Consider the following 20,157-nt stretch of genomic DNA (forward strand, 5'->3'; position numbering starts at 1 on the left):
GCACCTAAACTATACTGTGGGCACATGTGTAGGGCAATATAACAATTTTTTATAATTTTATTAAGGTTCCGTGGCCTTGTGTAGTGTAATGTATTTTCTGCAGCATATATGGCCATTGTACTTTAACTGCACGCCGTGTGCTAATTAGCCAATGCTAGTGTAACTTCAAACGGCTGAGAATAATTTCGCCAGCGTTCGGTACCCTGTGCGCAACTTCGGATCTTCATGAATTAGTGTTGTCCAGGCGAATTTACGCCTGTCGAATTGTTGCAATGTGCCCGAAGCCAGCGCTGGCGAATCTTCGCCGGTTAGTGAATTTGCCAAAAGCAAATTAAGTTAGAAACTTTTTCTGGCTGTTCAGTGCAGGTCAAAGAGAAAGTTGGGACATTTCAGTAACAATCTGGCACTGCCGGTTGAGCTGTCCCTGAGAAAAACGGGACAGTTGGGAGGTATGAAGTAAGTTGCGTAAGTAAATGAACCCAATGAACAGTACAACAGAATGATGGTCATGCTGTATATGGCCACTCATACCGTATTGGTCTCTTTGGCCCACAAGCCTATTGGTTGGATAGCAAATAGTATGGTGGCCTACCAGCAAACCTTCAAAAGGGGTGGTTCACCTTTAAGTTAACTTTTAGTATGTTATAGAATGGCCAATTCTAATTGGTCTTCATTATTTGTTTATTTTTGTATAATTTTGAATTATTTGCCTTCTTCTTTCCAGCTTTCAAATGGGGGTCACTGACCCCTTCTACAAACAAATGCTCCAGAAGGCTAAAAAAGTATTGTTATTGCTACTTTTTATTACTCATCTCTTCATTCAGGCCTCCCCTGCTCATATTGCAGTCTCTTATTCAAATTATTGCTAGGTTGCTAGGGAATTTGGGAACCTAGCAACCAGGTGGCTGAAATTGCAAACTGCTGAATAAAAAGCTAAATAACTCAAAAACCACAAATATTAAAAAATGAAAACCCATTGCAAATGGTCTCAGAATATGGTTCTCTACATGATATTAAACATGAACTCAAAGGATAGCAGCCCCTTTAATGAGACCCAGGACACTCTGCATAAGTTGTGCAGCAGCTCTTGCTTTTTTCCAAAAAGTAAATACAAAGTTGCAATTCTGTTCTCATTCACTAAACTGTATACATTGGTTTAATTCTAAAACAAACACTGTTTGATGATTGTGTCCCTTTCAGGGATTTTCCATTTCCATGCACAGCCAGAGGAAACATTCCCTGTATAATATACACATATAAAGCCACAGCACGGCTCCCGCACATCTGTCACCCATTACATTGTGTTTAACGAATGAGAACTGAGAAATACAACTCTGATTGACTTTCATAGACGAGCCGAAATGCTCTCGCTTTGATGAATGGCGAATTCTCTTTAGTTACAATTGAAAAGTTCAAATGCCACAGCAAGATCCTTCCTTTTTGTTTCTACTGTCTTAAAATGATTGGTAACTTATAAAGCTTCTGATTCTTTAAAGGGCCGATGTCATGGTGATAAAATATCCACCAGAGCTGTTGTAGATGTTCCCTAACTCTGGTATGATATAGAATGGCCCATTCTTAGGAACTTTTCAATTGGTCTTCGGTATTTATTTTTTATAGTTTTGGAATTATTTGCTTTTTTTCTTCTGACTCTTTCCATCTTTCAAATGGGGGTCACTGTCACCCCAGCAGTCAAAAAAATCTTTTTTATTTTTTATTTTTTTTTATTACTTATCTTTTTAATTACATCCTCCTCTATTCATATTCCTGTCTGAACACTAGCAACCAGATAGCTGGTTAAAGGAGAAGGAAAGCTACCGAAGCAGTTTATTGCCAATAGATTAGCCACAATAGTGCAAGCTATAAGACTATATTTATTCTGCAGAATACTTACCATACCTGATAATGCGCTCTAGAAGATCTCTCTGTATGTTTAGGATAGCAGCTGCCATATTAGCTTAGTGTGACATCACTTCCTGCCTGAGTCTCTCCCTGCTCACTTATAGCTCTGGGCTTAGATTATAGCAGGGAGGGGGGGAAAGGGAGGGGAAATGGAGGAAGGAGCAAACTGAGCATGCTCAAGCCCTAGCCCTGTAGGTTTAAGCTGAAAACAGGAAGTCTGATACAGAAGCCCATGAGTACACAATAGAAGGAAAGAAATACTGTGTTTCTTTTGACAGAGGACTCAGAGCAGCATTACTTTGAGTGTTTGCTGGTGTATTTATATAGACCTTTCTGATAAAGCTTATTTAATTTTAGCCTTTCCTTCTCCTTTAAATGCCAAACTGGAGAGCCGCTGAACAAAAATGAGGACCAACTGCAAATGTTGTCAGAATAGAATTCTCAACATCACACTAAAGGGTACAATTAGAGGGTGGGAGAGAGAGAAAACTAATGCAAAGTCATAAAGTTCAGAAAAAAAAGAAAACCACGGTATGCAGTGAATCAGGAATCGTTCTCCAATCTAAATACAGTGCTATTACTGAATATTGAGAGCAGTGGGTTGGATCTCTCTTATTATTAGGCTTCCTCTCTATACTGAGTTATCCATGTAGAACACAAGGATTCATCTGTTTTATCCGGACTCCTCCTTCTGCTGAGTGATCAGCTGCTCTTGGGGCTTTTGTGGCTGAAACAGGTGCGCACCACAAAGTGGGTGTAGTGACAGTAAAACAATAGGGAGACTTAACAAAACATAGGCCGTCATGTGTGCAACTGTACATTCAGCCTCTGCACTTGGCTAGTTCATTTCCACCAGAGAAATCGGAACTCCTTCCCCTGAGAAAAGCCATGGAGTGAGAGCAGAGTGCAGGAGGTCAGTGCACAGTTGGATTCATGTCTTTCCATTGTTCTACCCCAACACTTGACCCCAAGGAATAAGTGTCAGTGTATAACAGAGCTTCTGTTTATCTATGTACACTCTTCACTTTGTTTGCCAAGAAGGCAGAGCTTCTGTAGCACTGATGCATGGAACTGGCTGCTTGGCTGAGAATATGTGGGCCGTAGGGAGAGTTATAGTACATAGACAGGAGCCGTAATAACCAAGGGTAGTTTTAAGATAAAAAGACATCTTTATTTCCAAGCATCTTTAAAAACACAAACAGGCATCCTCCTGGAGCTCTTTAACTAAACCATGACGTGTCTAGTCACCTGACGCGTTTCGTGCCTCTCTTTGGCACTTCATCAGAGAGAGTTAGGATGACATTACCGGTAGTGTTTGTGCAGCTTTTAGGAAGCTTCAGAACAATTGTGTCACTTAATGGGACAATGGTTTAGAGTGGGGGTCCCTAAAATTCTTTATCTAAGATCAACATTCAGATGTTAAAAGAGTTGGGGAGCAACACAAGCATGAAAAATGTTCTTGGTTGATGCTAATAAATACTGTTACCGGCTATTTGGTAGCCTCAATGTAAACTATAAGCCTACAGGAGGCTCTGATTGGCAGTATACCTGGTTTTCGTGCAACCAAACCTTGCTTCCAAGCAGGGTCGGAGTGGAGCCTTGGGGGCCCACCGGGGCTGCAAACTAAGGACCCTCCTGGCAGTCCCCGGGGGCCCATCCCGACCTCCGATTCCGTGGCCCGCCACCGATGCGGGCGCATGCGTGAACACGGAGTGTATGTTTATTTCTTCATGGGGGACAGGTCCGACACTGCCTCCAAGTCTGGAATTGAAAAATAAGCACCTGCTTTGAGCCACTGGGAGAAAAATCCAAGCCTCCAATGGGTTGATGAGTAACATATTGCTCATGAGCCACTGGTTGGGGATCACTGGGTTAGAGTGTGGGAAACATTGAACTTGCCATATGGCTGCAAGGACTTGGTATTCATCTTTTAGTAGTCAAAAATTTGTGTGCTCTTGGTTGGACCATACATGCTTTCAAGAGTCAAGTCAAGAATGAGTTTATTGTCATTTCATCCATATACGTTTGTACAGTACACAGTGAAACGATACAACCTTCCTCTAGGACCATGATGCTACACAACACAACATAGATGTTCAGACAACAGACAAAAAGTGCAAGTGCAAAAATATGCAACTCCTGCAAGACAGGTCAGCACAGTGCAGGGACAGGACAATACAGAGCACACTCAGCAGATGTAATATGTTAAGTAAATAATGCTAAACGTCAGACATGATGGGTATATCATTGTGACATGACAGTAGCAAGAACATGATAAAGATGTGCAGATGTGCTCATAGGGAACAACTGTATCCAATGGCTATTCATCCAAACAATGGCGTACAGTGGCTGTGTAACGTTGTGGTATATAGTAAGGTCAGATGGAGTGTGTGTGAGAGAGATCTGTCCGGTCCCTGAGTATTCAGGAGCCTTATGGCTTGGGGGAAGAAACTGTTACACAGTCTGGTAGTGAGGGCCCTAAAGCTTCGGTACCTTTTTCCAGATGGCAGGAGTGTGAACAGTGAGTGTGAGGGGTGTGTTTGATCAGCCACAATGCTGGTGGCTTTACGGATGCAGCGAGTGGTGTAAATGTCCGTGATGGAAGGAAGAGAGACACCTATGATCTTCTCTGCTGTCTTCACTATCCTCTGTAGGATCTTGTGCTCCATGACAGTGCAGTTCCCAGCCCATACAGTGATACAGCTGCTCAGGATGCTCTCGATAGTCCCTCTGTAGAAGATTTTGAGTATGGATGAGATTTCCTCAGCTTGTGCAGCTTGTAGAGGCGCTGTTGGGCTTTCTTGGCTAAGTAGCTGGTGTTGTGGGACCAGGTGAGGTTCTCTGCCAGGTGGACACCAAGGAATTTGGTGCTTTTGACGATCTCCACATTAGAGCCGTTGATGTACAGTTGCAGGTGGTCACTCCTAGTCTTCCTAAAGTCAACAACCATCTCCGAATCAAAACAAAATAGAACATAGGCACACTCCACATACTGCTTCTGCAAAAAAATTTTTTGAAAAAAGCTTCTTTTATTTGTGAGATCCCAGCATCTCCGAATCCAGGATTCAGTGCAGGATTCGGCCAGGATTCGGCCTTTTTCAGCAGAATTCGAATTCGGCCAAATCCTTGTGCATGGCCGAACTGAATCCAAATCATGTGACTTTTTTTCACAAAACAAGGAAGAAAAAAAATTTTCTCACACCTTTTCCTTTCCCGCCCATACTGTAAAATATGCAAATTAGGATTCGGTTCTCGGCTGAATCTTTCACAAAGGATTTGGGGATAAGGCCGAATCCCAAAAAGTGGATTTGGTTCATCCCTAATAATAAGAGAGGTAGGGAATGTTATACTGCCCACTATAGCCCCCCATAACTGAGGAATAAGAAAAGGAATTGATACCTTGCTTGTGATTTTTTGTTTCTTTGGGGAAGTAGTCTGTAACATTGGCTATTAAGCTCTCTTTTTCCCATGTAGGTGGAGATGGAAGTGGCCCTGCTGGAAGGGGAGCTCAGGACAGAAAGGAAGGAAATGGAAAAAGAGGAGGAGTTAATAAAATCATTGCACAAGAAGCTGAGAGAGACGGAGGGGAAGTGGCAGGAGGAGAAAGACAAGGTGATAAGGGAATCCACCTATTAAACTTAATGGATAACATGTCTTGTCATCAGCAGCTAATTCACCAAACTGTTATCACCAGCTCATGTTATTACCGCAGACCTAGTGAAGGCCTGGCAAATTATCAAAGAGTCCCGGCACACCCCATGTAGTGCCTGCCCAGCCAGATGCTCATTAGATATTGGTTGCATGAGACTGTATATTATAGGCCACTGCTTATTGTGTGAGTTTGCCATAAAATTTCTCCAGACATCACATATCAGTGAAACCTTGGTCCTTCTGGTGCTTCAAACCCTCAGAAATGTTGTCACATAGTTATCTGAAGACATATCAAGGGTGCAGGTGCTTCATAGGCTTAACCAATGGCTCCTGGAGATGACCTCACTCTGGGTTTGTATTGTTCCTTCAGGATAAGCTCAAACTTAGGGAGGAGAAGAAGAAAATCAAGGATCTGGAGCAGAAGATCAGTGAGGGCAAGTCCCAGCTTGAGAAGCAACCGGAGAGCTTGCGGGAGCAGCAAAGAAAGAATATACAGGAGGTGAGTAGGGACAGCAGGCATAGTTCAGTTCAGTGCAAAACAGCCATTCACTGACTTGCCGAGTTATCACTTCCATATATTTGTGTTCTGACGCCAACATCAATAGGTGTTAATAATCTGGGCTATTTTTGTAGAAGCCTGCAATTACACGTTACCAAATGGGCAGGCTTTTACTGTGCCAGCCTTTTTCTACCAGATGACGGAAACGATGGAGGCTGCCGTGAAGTCCTTTGAAGACCTGGAGTTCCAGCAATTGGAGAGTGAGAGCAGCAGGGACGAGGAGAGGGAATCATCCTACAGACAGATCTCCCAGGAAATATCCAAACATCAGAATGAGCTCAACAGAAGGAAGGTGAGAAGGCAGTCTGGATTTATATGCACTAAGAAGAAATGTCTGGAGTCTGTTGCATTAAATGCCCACGTAACCACCAAGTAGGACTTTCTGGGGCATTAAATGATTCTCAGTTAGAATGTCCCACATTGCTCTGAATCTGCTGTTTCTAACATCCGACAGTAAAGGGTGAAATAGAGTCATCTATCCTGGGGTGTGTGAACACAGAGAGACCTGTCATTACTGCAGTGTTGTTGCCTGACAAGATCCATGACTATATATTTAAGGGTAATTTTTCTCTAGGACAAGGTGCTGTGTCTGGAGGAGCAGATAAGAGGAGCCGAGGATCAAGCACAAGTGGAGAGGCAACAGCTCAGCGAGGAAAATACTCGAGCCTTCCAGTCTCTCAATCAGGTAATGGGTCAGTAACATAGGAATTAATGGGAATAATGGGAAACCAAACTCTTGACTCTATACATACTGCAGTTATGTAGAGATATTAGATAGATGTTCTATGGCCAGTTACTTTATGATGTGTATGAATATGATAATGATAATGCTAGTGTCTGTCATAAACCAATGTTTCCTATTTTAATGAATGACTGGCAGGTAAGTGTATCTTGATTCCCCCGAGCCTAAATCTGTGTTTCTTCTGAAGGAGAAGGACAGACTTCAGTCACTAAATGCTCTCTCTGGGAAGGACCAGGGACAGAATGAGAAGCCAAAAAGCTCCACTAGAAAAGTAAGTACAGCAAGGACCTCGTGGGGGTCCCCATCATATCATTTATATGTTGCCTTTTCTGACACCTAGTGGCCATCATGCTGACTACAACTGATTTTGAAAGCCACATGAATAGAAAATGTACTGTGTATATGCCTATTATGCCTAATCCTCGCTCTGTAATCCCACAAGTGAAAAACCCACTTCTTTTACAATTAAACTCTTTTTAATTATTTGGGGATTAGCAACAGAGGGACACTAGCTGCATGCAGGAGAGCCGTTGGATGGTGGTGTGACTCATAATGGAATTATTTGCAGAAGGGAAGGCAGTCAGCTGTTAAGGCAACGCTTATGTAATAAAGAACTCCTGCCCCAGGCACTTTTGGTAGAACTGGAACCAGAGCCTTTGATATATTTGGAAAAGTTCTTTTGATCCCTTAATCCTGGAACATGTGTAGTTTATATACTATAATCATTTCTTATTGGACGTTCACTGAATCGCATCACTGACCACATATGTGATGCAGCATAGGTTTTTGTAATTTTTGATCTCCATCCCATTATCATTCCCATTACTTTTCTTAATACATACTTTCTTTCTTTCTAGGTCCTTCAAAGAACCAACAGCTTACCCAAAAGAAGAGCGAGTGCTCCATTTGTCCGTCCTACAGACCGTCCACTTTCTCTCCATGGCACCAGTGAGTAATGAGCAATGAAAAAAACTTCCTTGTAAATCTGATTTTCGTCTTGTGTTTCCAAAGTAGAATGTTTTATTCTTGAAATCAGTGCAGCACAGTAATATCTTTGCATGGAGTCCCTTGAAACACAGAATGAATATAAAAGGATGTATAATAGGACTATTAATGTGTCTGAGAGATGCCGGGGCTCATTATCTAACCCAGTGATTCCCAACCAGTAACTCATGAGCAACATGTTACTCTCCAACCCCTTGGATGTTGCTCCCAGTGGCCTCAAAGCAGGAGCTTATTTCTGAATTCCAGGCGTGGAGGCAAGTTTTGGTTGCATAAAAACCAGGTGTACTGCCAAACAGAGTCTCCTGTAGCGGCCAGTCCTCATAGGGGCTACCAAATAGCCAATCACAGCCTTTATTTTGTACCCCCTGGAACTATTCCAGCTTTTGTTGTTCCCCAACTTTTTTACATCTCAGTGCAGTAACCCATAGCAACCATCCAATATTCTATATTCTCAGCTGGTCTTATCAACTGTAAAGCTCCATTAGGACCATTTTGGTGAAGCCTGTGAGGCCCACCGGAAAATCCAGGCAAACAAAGGACCCACCACTCCAGTCACACTCTTCTCACCCCAAGGGCCCGCTTCTCCAGTCGCACCCCAATGGCTCACAGCTCTGGCATGCCAACTAGGGATGCACCGTATCCAGGATTCGGTTTGGGATTCGGCCAGGATTCAACCTTTTTTCAGCAGGATTCGGATTTGACCAAATCCCTCTTCCCGGCCGAACCGAATCCGAATCCTAATTTTTCGTAAGGATTCGGGGGTTCGGCCGAATCCAAAATAGCGGATTCGGTGCATCCCTAACGCCAACCCACCCCCTGATGATTACCTGCCATCATTGCACAGCCGACTACCAACTGCCATGTTTAGGCTCCCTAGTACTCCATCACTCAGCCTGCAAAGATGCCTGGGACAAAGGGGCCCAACAGGACCAGGGCCCACCAGGTTTTTTACCGGTGCCCCAGTGGGCCATTCCCACACTGTCTGGAGGTGTCTTCTGATAACTTCCACTGTAGTGCTGCTTGTTCACCTCTCTCTTGCTCCATTACCCATCAGCATTTCATGGCACAATCAGGCACCACTGTGACCCCCAAACATTTAAAAACACAAGCAGTTTACAGTACAGACTTCAGTGATCCCCATGGTTTCTTCTCACCTTGTGTGACTGTGACAAACTCTGCGCAGGTGGGCAGCTGGGAGATATATCACTGTGCAGGGACCCATGGATGCAGGGCCCAATAAGTTCAGTCGGTCTAAAGTCAGCCTTGCCTATATTTATAACTACAATTATAAATGAAAGAAATATCTTTATTAAACATTACCGTGCTGCTAAAGTCATGCTCAGTTAAATCCAGTGACAATTAAATGTGTTTTCTTCCAGCCTGCTTGGAAAGCGCAGGGCTTGCATTGCACTTGGCCGTGTCCTCTCACAATACAGGTGGCCAGATTGCACTAGCCATCAGCCCAAATATGCAGATAACCCAAACTCGGCTCCCGCAGGGCGACGACAGAAAAGGATCCAACTGGGAGAAAATTCCAGGTGACATCTCCACACTGCAGCTGAGCTATGGGTAATTATGGGTTGACCGTTTTATTAAAGGAGATCTATAGCTGCCATCTTATTTCTGCCTTAACAACCAGACACAATAATGTGATGATGAATGAATAGGAGACGGCTGAAGTAACAAAAAAAAAAATAAATAGTTCAAAATAAAGTGAGAGAGAAAGAGAGAACGGAAAACAGCTGCAAAGTTGCTTAGATTGCAATTATGGGTCATTTTAGCAGGGTACCCAATAAAATGAGAATATGCTATTTTCAACGAATACAAGGAAACTGATTATCTTAAATTCATTTATGTTATTTTTATTTTTCCAGACCGTTGCCCAAAATAGCAGAAATAGAACGGCAGCTGCGAGAGGCCTTGGCAGAGAAAGAGCGACTACTGAAGGCTCGGGTGAGTAAAGAGTTATCTGTAAGGCTTCCCATGCCACGTATAGGCTGTAAGCCAGGAATTCAAAGCCTCTCTATGCTTCTTATAGCTAGCAGAGGATTCTGGGAGCTTCCAAAAACCTACAAGCTGGGTACTTTAAATGGGCTGTTCACCTTTAAATAAACTTTTATTTTAGTTCATGGGAAATCCTGTTTTGAGACAATAATCAATTGGTTTATTTATTTATTTTTTTTGTAGTTTTTCAGTTATTTAGTTTTTTTGTTCAGCAACGCTCGTCAGCAACTATTTGGTTGCTAGGGTCTTGTATTCCTTAGCAACCAGGATGTAGTTTGAATGAAAGGCTGACATATGAATAGAAGATGGATTGACTAGAAAGATAAGCAATACACTGTAATAATAACTATAAAACTGTAAGCTAACAGAACAATAGTTTTTGCCTGTCGGGGTCAGTGACTCTCATTTGAAATTTGCAAAGATGTAGAAGAGGAAGACAAATAATTCAAAATCTATAAAAAAAAAATAAAAAAAAATAATGAAGACCAATTTCAAGGTTGCTAGGAATAGGATATTCTGTAACATAATAAAAGTTAACTTAAGGGTAAGGGCACACGCAAAGATTCAGGGAGATTTCGCCTCTTCTTCGTGGCGACTAATCTCCCCGAACTGCCTCCTGTCAGCTGGAATCTAAATCACCAATGGGATGGCACTCGGAGCGATTAATTTTCCAAATTTTCCTCGTGGGGCGACTTCAGAAAATGAATCGCACCAATTGCCATTCCGCCGGCGATTTACATTCTAGCCGGCGGGAGGCAGTTCAGGGAGATTAGTGGCCCCGAAAGAAGAGGAGATTTGTCACTGGGCGACTAATCTCCCCGAATCTGAGCGTGTGTCTCTAAGGGTGAACCAGCCCTTTAATTGAATTTGTTTTGGACCTAATTCCACCAATATCTGCCGGTTGAAAAAATAAATCAGATCACCCAAATGAGGAGTCAGGAAACAATGCAGACACTAGGAGCCAAGAGATCATATTTTCGGGGAATTCTTCCCTATTCCAGGCAGGCTCTGCATTATATACAGGCTTCCCCGTGCTTCTCAGCAGTGCAGCCTCCAGGCAGGTCACATGATGGTTACACTTGGGTTTCTCGTTTTTGGGGAAGTCGTTCGAGGGTTGGGCGCTTGTTCCTCTCTCTGTGTCAGATTGGAAGGCAGGCAGGATCCCTACAGTGCAAATGGGGGTATGTATAAAGGTGCAGCCTACGGGAAGATAGCAATGACTATAACTATATGATCATAATGCTGTAAGTATATCCATATCTCTCAGCTTTATGAAATGGCAATGTATATGTTTTTTTAAATCTCTTCTGTTCTCTGTCTCTAGATTAGATTAACAAGTAGTTGGTACAACTGCCATCACACTGACAGGCGCTGACAGATAGTCCCTGCTTCTCTCTCAATAACACATTTCTCTTATTCAGCACCTGGACCCTGTGTGCACTGAGGCTTTGAGCCAAACACTTAATTATTCTGCTTATACATTTCTTAGTCCTTAGCTCTTCTCTGTCTTCTCTCAATTTTATTAAACCTTCGTATTAAACCTTTGATATTCACTTGATATTCACTTGCGCTCTTTAGTCCTTATACACGATACATTTCATTTCCTTGTTAGTAGATATACAAATTCATCTCTGACTTGATTTACTACTACGGCCATAAAACACAGGGATAGTATCCAGTATTCATATTCTGCCCGAATAGGGAAATACAAAGTGTGTCCAATGTTTATCTGTGTAGCACTGATTGGGCTGGTAAGAACAAGGAACTTGCTTTTTTATAGATATATCTATATACTGTATATATGCCTGTTTGTTCCCTCTCTCTCTCTCTCTCTCTCTCTCTCTCTCTCTCTCTCACTCTCTCTATGGGGCAGATTCACTAAGCGCCGAACGTTAGCGTCAATTCGCTAGCGTTGGGCATTTTCGTTGCTTCGCAAATTCACTAACGAACGCTGGCGTAGATTCGCTAGTGTTACTTCGCACCCTTACGCCTGGCGAATTTTCGCTACGGACGTAACTACGCAAATTCACTAACGCTCGCAGTGTACTGAACGCTACCTTTTACGCCAGACTTCCTTCGCCACCTCAGACCAGGCGAAGCACAATAGAGTAGATAGGGATTGCTTCAAAAAAAGTCAAAATTTTTTCTAAGTCCCAAAAAACGCTGGCGTGTTTTCTACATTATGGGTGATAGGCTGAAAAAGATCGAAAAATTTTTTGGGGCTCCCCTCCTTCCCCCCTACATTTCCTGACTCATGGCAACTTACCTATACAGTGGGCACATGTGTAGGGCAAAATAAAAATTTTATTTGATGTTTTGAAGGTTTCCCAGGAATTTGTAGTGATTCTACGTATTCCTCCATTGAAATTTTAATTTGGCGCCGTATGCAAATGAACCACCGCTAGCGAAACTTCGATTCGCTTGGCGAATCAACGCTAGCGCAACTTCGCAAACTTACGCTACCCCTGTGCGCAACTTCGGATTTTAGTGAATTTGCGGAGCGCTGGCGAAACTACGCCTGGCGAAGTGCGGCGAAGTTGCGCCTGGCGCAACTTCGAATCTTAGTGAATTTGCCCCTATATATATAGTGATATATTTGTCACTTGGCACCCAGGTCACATGGGAGTGCACCTTTATAACTGTATGTGTATATATATATATATATATATATATATATATATATATATATATATAGAAAGTCCTTGATAAAGGCCCCAATGCGGGCCGAAACGTTGGTTTCACAAGTGATGACTCAGAGAGGAGGGAAGGGAGAATTTGGGAGAGTAAAGGTGGGCCATACGTGCACCCGAGCCTAACCCGTCCTACCTTAGTCCGCGTCGCCCACATCTGACTTCCAGGTAGCTTTTATAGACCCGCGCTGACCCGCCCTGCCGATGACATCACAAAAGGGGAGGGGCGAGCAGGCGCAGCGTCTATAAAAAACGAACCCGGAAGTCAGAAGCCAGCATTTGGCTAATCCACAGATATTATCGTACCAAACTATTTTTCATACGATATTCGGTGCATGTACAGGTATGGCAGGAGATGAACAGGTCAATACAGGCAGAAGACTTGGATATTGGGCGGCTCGTTGATTGGGCTGGTTGTAAAATTTTGAGTGGGCGCCTTTGAAGGCCATTGTTACTGCTGAATCATCAGATACAGGTAGAATTCTATTGTTTCTACAATGACGATTCAGCTCTACTCGTGTGTATTGAAACAAATGATCTTTCCTGGAAAAGAGCATAATTGTAGCATGTATGGCCACCTTAAGAGTGAGGGAGATGAAGAAGGGAATGATACAATACATCTTTTAAACAATAGGTAGGTCTGAACGAGCACTGGACATCCGGCAGATATCCAAACTATAAGAATTATATATTATATATTATTATAAGCACTGGAAAGTGTCAGAATGGGATGTGATATGGAAAAACGTGGACAGCTTTGGTGTTGGGTTGTGGAACGTATTGTGTGAGTTGCTACACTCATTGAATACACATAGTGCAACTTGAATGTATGGATCAAGGATCTGTCCAACTTGCAGCTTTAAAGGGGTGAGATGGGAACCCTACTAAGAATCTTGGGGTGACTTCCAGTTAGATATTGAAAGCTGGGTGCTTTCTCAATTCTCCTGCTGAAAGCTTGTGCAAGGGCTTGAACTTACTATGAATATCTAGATCTGTAGGCCACTACACACTTACTCCACATATACTTGTGTATCCGTAATCTGGAAACCCATTATCCATATCAAATATCTGAATATGCCCATATACTCCATTTTAATCAAATAATTACCAACTTTATAAATTATTTATTTTTTGTCTGCAATGAGAAAACAGTACTATTTACTGAATCCCAACTAAGATCCTAAAATAAAATCTTAATTGGAGGCAAAACAATCCTACTGGCTTTAAATTATGTTTAAATTATTTTTTAGTAGAAAATCCGAATAATGGAAAACCCCAGGAACATTCTGGATAACAGGTCCCATACCTGTACTATAAGGGGCAGATTTATCAAGGGTCGAATTTCGAGGTGATGGGAGTTTTTTTAATCGAAGGATTCTCCAAAAAATTCCACCAAATGACTCCAAATAGGTTCTAGGAGGTCCCCCATAGACTAAAACAGCAATTTGGCAGGTTTTAGATGGCGAATAGTCAAAGTCCAATTTTTAAAGAGATGGTACATGATAAATCTCGACTTTCCTATTTTTGATTTTTTTTTCAAATTCGAAGTACACTAAAATTAGCTCCAAATTTGAATTTAAAAATTAGATTTTTCTATTCGACCCTTGATAAATATGCCCCTAAATGTGTACATGCACTTACAGAGTATGTCTATGAAATATCCAAAAAAATAGTAACCCCCAATGTTTTTCCCCTCAGGAGGAGAAGAGAGCTGCTAAAGAGATGACCCGGCGCTTAGAATCAAGTCAGAACCAGGTGAAGACTGAAGAACCAGCGCCAGTCCCAGAGAAACCAGTCCTGCCAGAGACCAAAGCAGAACCTGTAAGTGTGTCATATATTGGGGAATCTACTCTTCTCTACAGAGATGTCTTAAGGGGGTTGCAAATAATTCTGGCTTCCCCAGGTCCTGCATATTCTGCACATTAAAGAACAAAAAGTGGTTGAAGTTAATAGTGGTGAAGCACAGTGACAATGGGGCAAGATGGTGGCAGTTTAACAAACAGCCTTTCAGTCGTTGTTGATGTTAAGTTGTATTTCAACCAATGATGAAGGGCCATAGACTGTACAGTCCTACCTTACACCATATATATAATGGGGCCCCTACAATAGTTTGCTTTACTCGGGGCCCTACAAACAATAGGCACCCCAGTTTGACTGTACCAGCAATTAAGTTGTATAATGGAAGTGGATGTCTAATTATATTTTCAGGAGAAGGTCCTTTCGGTCCTGCACTCGCCTCCGACCTTAGACCTGCGATCACACTTGGAGGCATCGGGCCACAGTGTAGAAACCTGCCCCCACGTCAGGGTCAATACCACTTGCTGTAAAGGTTATCTGGTGAAGATGGGCGGCCGGATAAAGACATGGCGGAAACGATGGTTTGTGTTTGACAGACAAAAGAGAAGACTGGCGTATTACTCAGGTATCTGACTGTAACTTTTCCTTTACTGTCATTGCCCACCAACACTCTCACATTATGGGGCTGATTCACTAAGGGTCGAATATCGAGGGTTAATTAACCCTCGATATTCGACTGGGAATTGAAATCCTTCGACTTCGAATATCGAAGTCGAAGGATTTAGCGCAGATAGTACGATCGAACGATCGAAGGATTATTCCTTCGATCGAACGATTAAATCCTTCGAATCGAACGATTCGAAGGATTTAAATCCAACGATCGAAGGAATATCCTTTGATCAAAAAAATTTAGCTAAGCCTATGGGGACCTTCCCCATAGGCTAACATTGACTTCGGTAGCTTTTAGATGGCGGACTAGGGGGTCGAAGTTTTCTTTAAAGAGACAGTACTTCGATTATCGAATGGTCGAATAGTCGAACGATTTTTACTTCGAATCCTTCGATAGTCAGGCCCGGATTTGCGGCAAGGCCGCATAGGCCCGGGCCTAGGGCGGCAAAGAAATAGGGGAGGCATGCCGCCCAGCCGGCGTTCAACTGCACCAGCTGCGCCGGCATTTTTTCGCCGGCGCGCTGGGAAGGCGGGCGCTAGGACCGCGCGGCCGCCTGGTCGGACCGCACGGCCTAGGGGCGCCCAAAAGTGAAATCCGGCGCTGTCGATAGTCGTAGTCGAAGGTCGAAGTAGCCCAAAAAAACTTCGAAATTCTAAGTTTTTTTACTTCGAATCCTTCACTCGAAGTTAGTGAATCGGCCCCTATATGTTTCTAGATGGATTGTTTGCTGAAAACCCTGTATCCTTTCCATGCAGATAAAGATGAACAGAAGCTGAAGGGTGTGATATATTTCCAGGCTATTGAAGAAGTGTATTACGATCACCTCCGGAGTGCGTTTAAGGTAATTTGTTGCTTGCGTGCCATTCAAGAAGGGGGACTTTTCAGGGTATCTGCATGGGATGCTTGGTATAACGATCAGTTAGTGAGGTAGAACCAATGCAGAAAAGCTCAACTGCTTTTTTGGACCCATTTAGGGAAAAACATTTCAGAAAAGCAGATCTCTGACACTTGGAAATAGGGAACCGTCATAGTAATGCATGTGGGGCCTTAGTTATCAAAAGCCGAAAATTTATGATAATTTTCGCTAAAATAGTCCGACCAAATACGCACCGATTTTTCCCCTTATTTATCAATACATTTTTCTGAAAATTTCCTGTGCAGGAAAAAACTTGCTAAAATCGTAAAAAATTCAAATTGTATGAATTTTTCGGGCTTGACCCTCGAAAACTCAAATTTTTAGATTTTTTGCCCAAAAACCTCAAAATCTTCGGATTTACTAAAGGGCGAAGTAGCTAACGTCATTTCGGCACTTTGCTGATTTACTAACTGTAGCTGGCGTAATTTCGCCAAGGAGATTTTGCACTCTAACGCCAGGCGAATTTTCGGTCTGGCGAAAAGAGCATTACTACGCAAATTCACTACGTTTTTGATTTTACTGACCATTACCTCTATTGCCAGACTTGCCTTCGCCACTTCAGACCAGGCGAAGTGCAATAGAGTAGATAGGAGTTCCTCAAAAAAAAGTTTACATTTTTTCTAAGTTCCAAAAAACGCTGGCGTTTTTTCCTATTTAAAGGGTGATAGACTGAAAAAGATCGTAAATGTTTTTTTTGGGGTACCCTCTTTCCCCCATACATTTGCTAACATATGGTTCCCTGGCCTTGTGTAGTGTAATGTATTTGCTGCAGCATACACATCCATTGTACTTTAACTACACGCCGTATGAATTAGCCAACGCTAGCGTAACTTCGAACTGCTGGGCATACTTTCACCAGCGTTCGGTACCCTGTGTGCAATTTCTGATCTTCGTGAAGTAGCGTTGTCCAGGTGAATTTATGCCTGGCGAAGTGCTGCGATGTGCGCAAAGCCAGCGCTGGCGAATTTTCGCCGGTTAGTGAATTTGCCCCATTGACTTCTACATGAACTAGGCAGATAAATAATCCCCTTAGTGTAGCTTTTTAGTAGTTTTTAGTGTGTAGTAGTGATATGCGAATTTCTCCTGTTTTGCTTCGCCGAAATGGCAAAAAAATCTTGAAAAACTTGTGAAACTCAAAATTTCGATGGGCTTCTGAATAGTGTTGATGCGCAGCGATTTCGATGCGAGTGACTTTTTCGGATGCTGGAGTATTTTCACGGGAGTTTCACAAGTTTATTCTACAGTGGAGAAACTTGGAAATTCGCTGCAAATTCACACCAGGCGAATTTATTCACCCATCACTAGTGTGTAGGGTTCCACCTATAGTCTTTATATCTGCTGGAAGACCAGGCTCTGTTGACTCTGGGGAACCTTGGAGCTTCCACCACCCAGGACCTGTCAATAGCTCCATGGTTGCTACAACAACCCCCACTCTGAAAGTGTGTCCAAAACTGTACTTTTCACACTGCACTTGCATACCTAAATGTCCCATAAAGTCTTTGCTCTAGGAGGGCAATGCAATAATACAATTAAACATGTTCATTCCTTTTAGTGCCCATTACTGCACAGCGTTTCTTTTATCTCACACTCAGCTCAGATACTGATTTCAGGGGACTTCCTCTTAGGAAGTGAAAGCTTAAAGAAAACAAAAACTCTATTTTATATTTTGTTTTTCAGAGTCCGCATCCAAAGCTGACGTTCTGCTTGAAAACCTTTGAACGCCTTTTCTGCATGGTAGCACCTACGCCAGAGGCTATGAGGATCTGGATGGACGTCATGGTCACTGCTGCCGAGGAAAACTCTCGATACTAAGAGCAAGTGGTCTAAGGACCTGAGCCAAGGGACTCACGGGGGTTTAAGAGAAGACAAGATACTGACAGGATGAGAAAGGGGAACTGGTGGGAAATCACAAAAAAAGGAACATGTGAAAGAAATGTGGTTTCAGGAAGAGACGGCTTTGCAGAAGTGAAGTGCTGGCTGGATATTACATAAACCACATATTGACTGAGCTGGTATTAAAGAAGAGACAACATTGATATTGCGATACATTCTCATACTGTCCCATGAACTGACATTTGCTCTGCAGAGAGTTGAACTAAATAGTCATGTAAATAGACAAAATAATGATGACATGATGATGAATTGTGCCTTGTGAATAATTTAAATATGTTGGAAATAACATGATCTGTGGGTTTTTTTAATGTGTTGGGAAAACAAAGACCGGCAACTGCCACATGGAAGACTGCAAAGCTGTTAACATTTTTAGTTACTGAAACTCTCAGGAAATTACGGATGGCATTGCCATTGAATGACCTGATGGTGTAAAATGCTCATAAATAATCAAGAAATGTAGAATGAACACTATAATGTGCATATGGAGGTTGACCCTGGGGAACCTTGGAACTTCCACCACTCTGGAAATACTCTGCTAAACCACAAGACCCAATCAGGCCCGGACTGGCTATCTATGGGTTCTGGCAAATGCCAGAGGGGCTGCTATAAGGTCCCATTGAAAGTCAATATTTAGTGGGCTGGTTGGGGCTGTTTGGGCCTCTATGTGGGCTGAATGGGCCTCTGTGACATTCCAGGGCCTATTTTAATTCTCAGTCCGGACCTGGACCCAATGTGCCTTGGACGGCTGAGTGTGAAACTCATGTGCAGCAATATGCCAAAGACATGTTTGAACTGGAGGACCATAGACCATCTGTTTGTATTCTTTAATGTTTCAGTGCAGAAGAAAGATGACATAATTAAAGTTATCGGCCAAGGAACCTTTGTCTGTTATCGGAGACAAAGAGAATTACATTTTGAGGTCTTTTAATAATGTATTATAAATCACACATCGATGCTACAATACCTACTTCATGCTCTCAACTGATTCTATTGCCCTTGATTTACTGCTTACACCAAAACTATTTAATTTTGTAATTAAGTTATGGGATGTAGCAGTTCTGATCCTGGTTATCAGATTAATGTTTCATTTGTTTGTTGAACGTGTCTGTTTTCCAAGCTCAGATTACTAAAACTGGGGTTCCTGTAGCCGTGAACCACATCCAAATGCACCTATGTGGACTGGCAGCCTACAGGAGACTCTGTTTGGCAGTATACTTTGTTTTTATGCAGCTAAAACTTGCCTTTAAGCCAAGAATTCAAATACAGACACCTGCTTTGAGGCCACTGGGAGCAACACCTAAGGGATTGGTGAGCAACATGTTGCTTGTGAGCCACTGTTCTTGGGGAACACTGTTCTAAAGCTTGGAAACTTGAACAAGAATCCTGAAAGGCTGACTATTCTTAAGGTGGTGCAAATGTGTTCAAACCTGTCCTCTTGGATGAGACAGTTGTTCATCTATAAATATTTTTGAAGCGGCATCCAGTATTGGACATTGGAAACAAGGTTAACTTACCAAAAGTGATGGGGTGTCCAGGTGCTCAAGCCCCAGACCTTCAGCTTGGGAAGTCAATCAATATACTTATATGTAGTAGTAGGCCGGCACAAACTGGACTTCACTCCATTACTCGATGTAGTTAAAAAAGTAGTTTATTCAGCAGAACAACATATAAATAAAAAGCCTTACTCGTTTCGTGCCTTGTGGGCACTTAGTCATAATTGCTCATCGATTTGTGATAATTGGTTAATTTGGAGCAATTATGTTCTACTCATTATCCAAAAGGCCTGATGTGACAACCAGTAGATGGGTGGAATTATTTGGAGGGAGAAAACGGAACTAACTTTGTCTCATATTTTATCGCCAGTGTGTGTGTGTTACAAAGTGTAAAGTTTGTTCCAGAACCTTTGTGCCACTGCACTTCTGTACAGTTCCTAGATTTGTGTATATAAATGCTTACTCTGTACTGGAACAAGCTTTGGAATTGTCTGCTATGAACACAGCATAGTATTCTATTTATTATATATAAATAAACATGTATGGTATATTTTTGGGAAGGTCAAGCTATTGTGTTGCTAATAAATGTGTTATTGTATCTAGCAACATTAAAAACTGAAAACCACTGTGGCTTTGATTTCGGTAACACATCTTAACCTGTTTAGTAGGGGTACTGTACAAACCTGATGTGCTGGAGTCCTACAGTGTAGATTATCCATGAGACCCAAAGTGAACTTTGAAGCACTATATCCCCTGATGAGTCTCTGTCTGATCTCTAGCCAGTAACCATTCATCATTTATTCTCTATTTGTTTGTCTGTCTTTAGTTCACAAAG

At 42.4% G+C, this 20,157-nt stretch overlaps 1 protein-coding gene across 5 annotated transcripts in view; it reads left to right on the forward strand.

The window, feature by feature from the left end:
- The window catches only part of phldb3.L (pleckstrin homology-like domain, family B, member 3 L homeolog), a 58,742-nt gene extending 38,795 nt beyond the window's left edge, over positions 1 to 19,947 (forward strand). For 4 of the 5 annotated variants that reach the window (XM_018226463.2, XM_018226461.2, XM_018226462.2 and 1 more), the window contains 12 exons: positions 5,377 to 5,514; positions 5,924 to 6,052; positions 6,219 to 6,404; positions 6,687 to 6,797; positions 7,042 to 7,125; positions 7,712 to 7,802; positions 9,239 to 9,428; positions 9,734 to 9,812; positions 14,252 to 14,374; positions 14,762 to 14,975; positions 15,776 to 15,861; positions 17,614 to 19,947. In XM_018226463.2, the coding sequence (XP_018081952.1) occupies positions 5,377 to 5,514; positions 5,924 to 6,052; positions 6,219 to 6,404; positions 6,687 to 6,797; positions 7,042 to 7,125; positions 7,712 to 7,802; positions 9,239 to 9,428; positions 9,734 to 9,812; positions 14,252 to 14,374; positions 14,762 to 14,975; positions 15,776 to 15,861; positions 17,614 to 17,748 (1,566 nt within the window). In that variant the 3' untranslated portion in view covers positions 17,749 to 19,947. The remainder of the gene's footprint in view (positions 1 to 5,376; positions 5,515 to 5,923; positions 6,053 to 6,218; positions 6,405 to 6,686; positions 6,798 to 7,041; positions 7,126 to 7,711; positions 7,803 to 9,238; positions 9,429 to 9,733; positions 9,813 to 14,251; positions 14,375 to 14,761; positions 14,976 to 15,775; positions 15,862 to 17,613) is intronic. The other variant, XM_018226464.2, reaches the window with a different exon arrangement.
- The last annotated feature ends 210 nt before the right edge of the window (positions 19,948 to 20,157 follow it).

The sequence above is a fragment of the Xenopus laevis genome, chromosome 7L (genome assembly GCF_017654675.1).
Source record: "Xenopus laevis strain J_2021 chromosome 7L, Xenopus_laevis_v10.1, whole genome shotgun sequence".
Classification (NCBI taxonomy): domain Eukaryota; kingdom Metazoa; phylum Chordata; class Amphibia; order Anura; family Pipidae; genus Xenopus; species Xenopus laevis.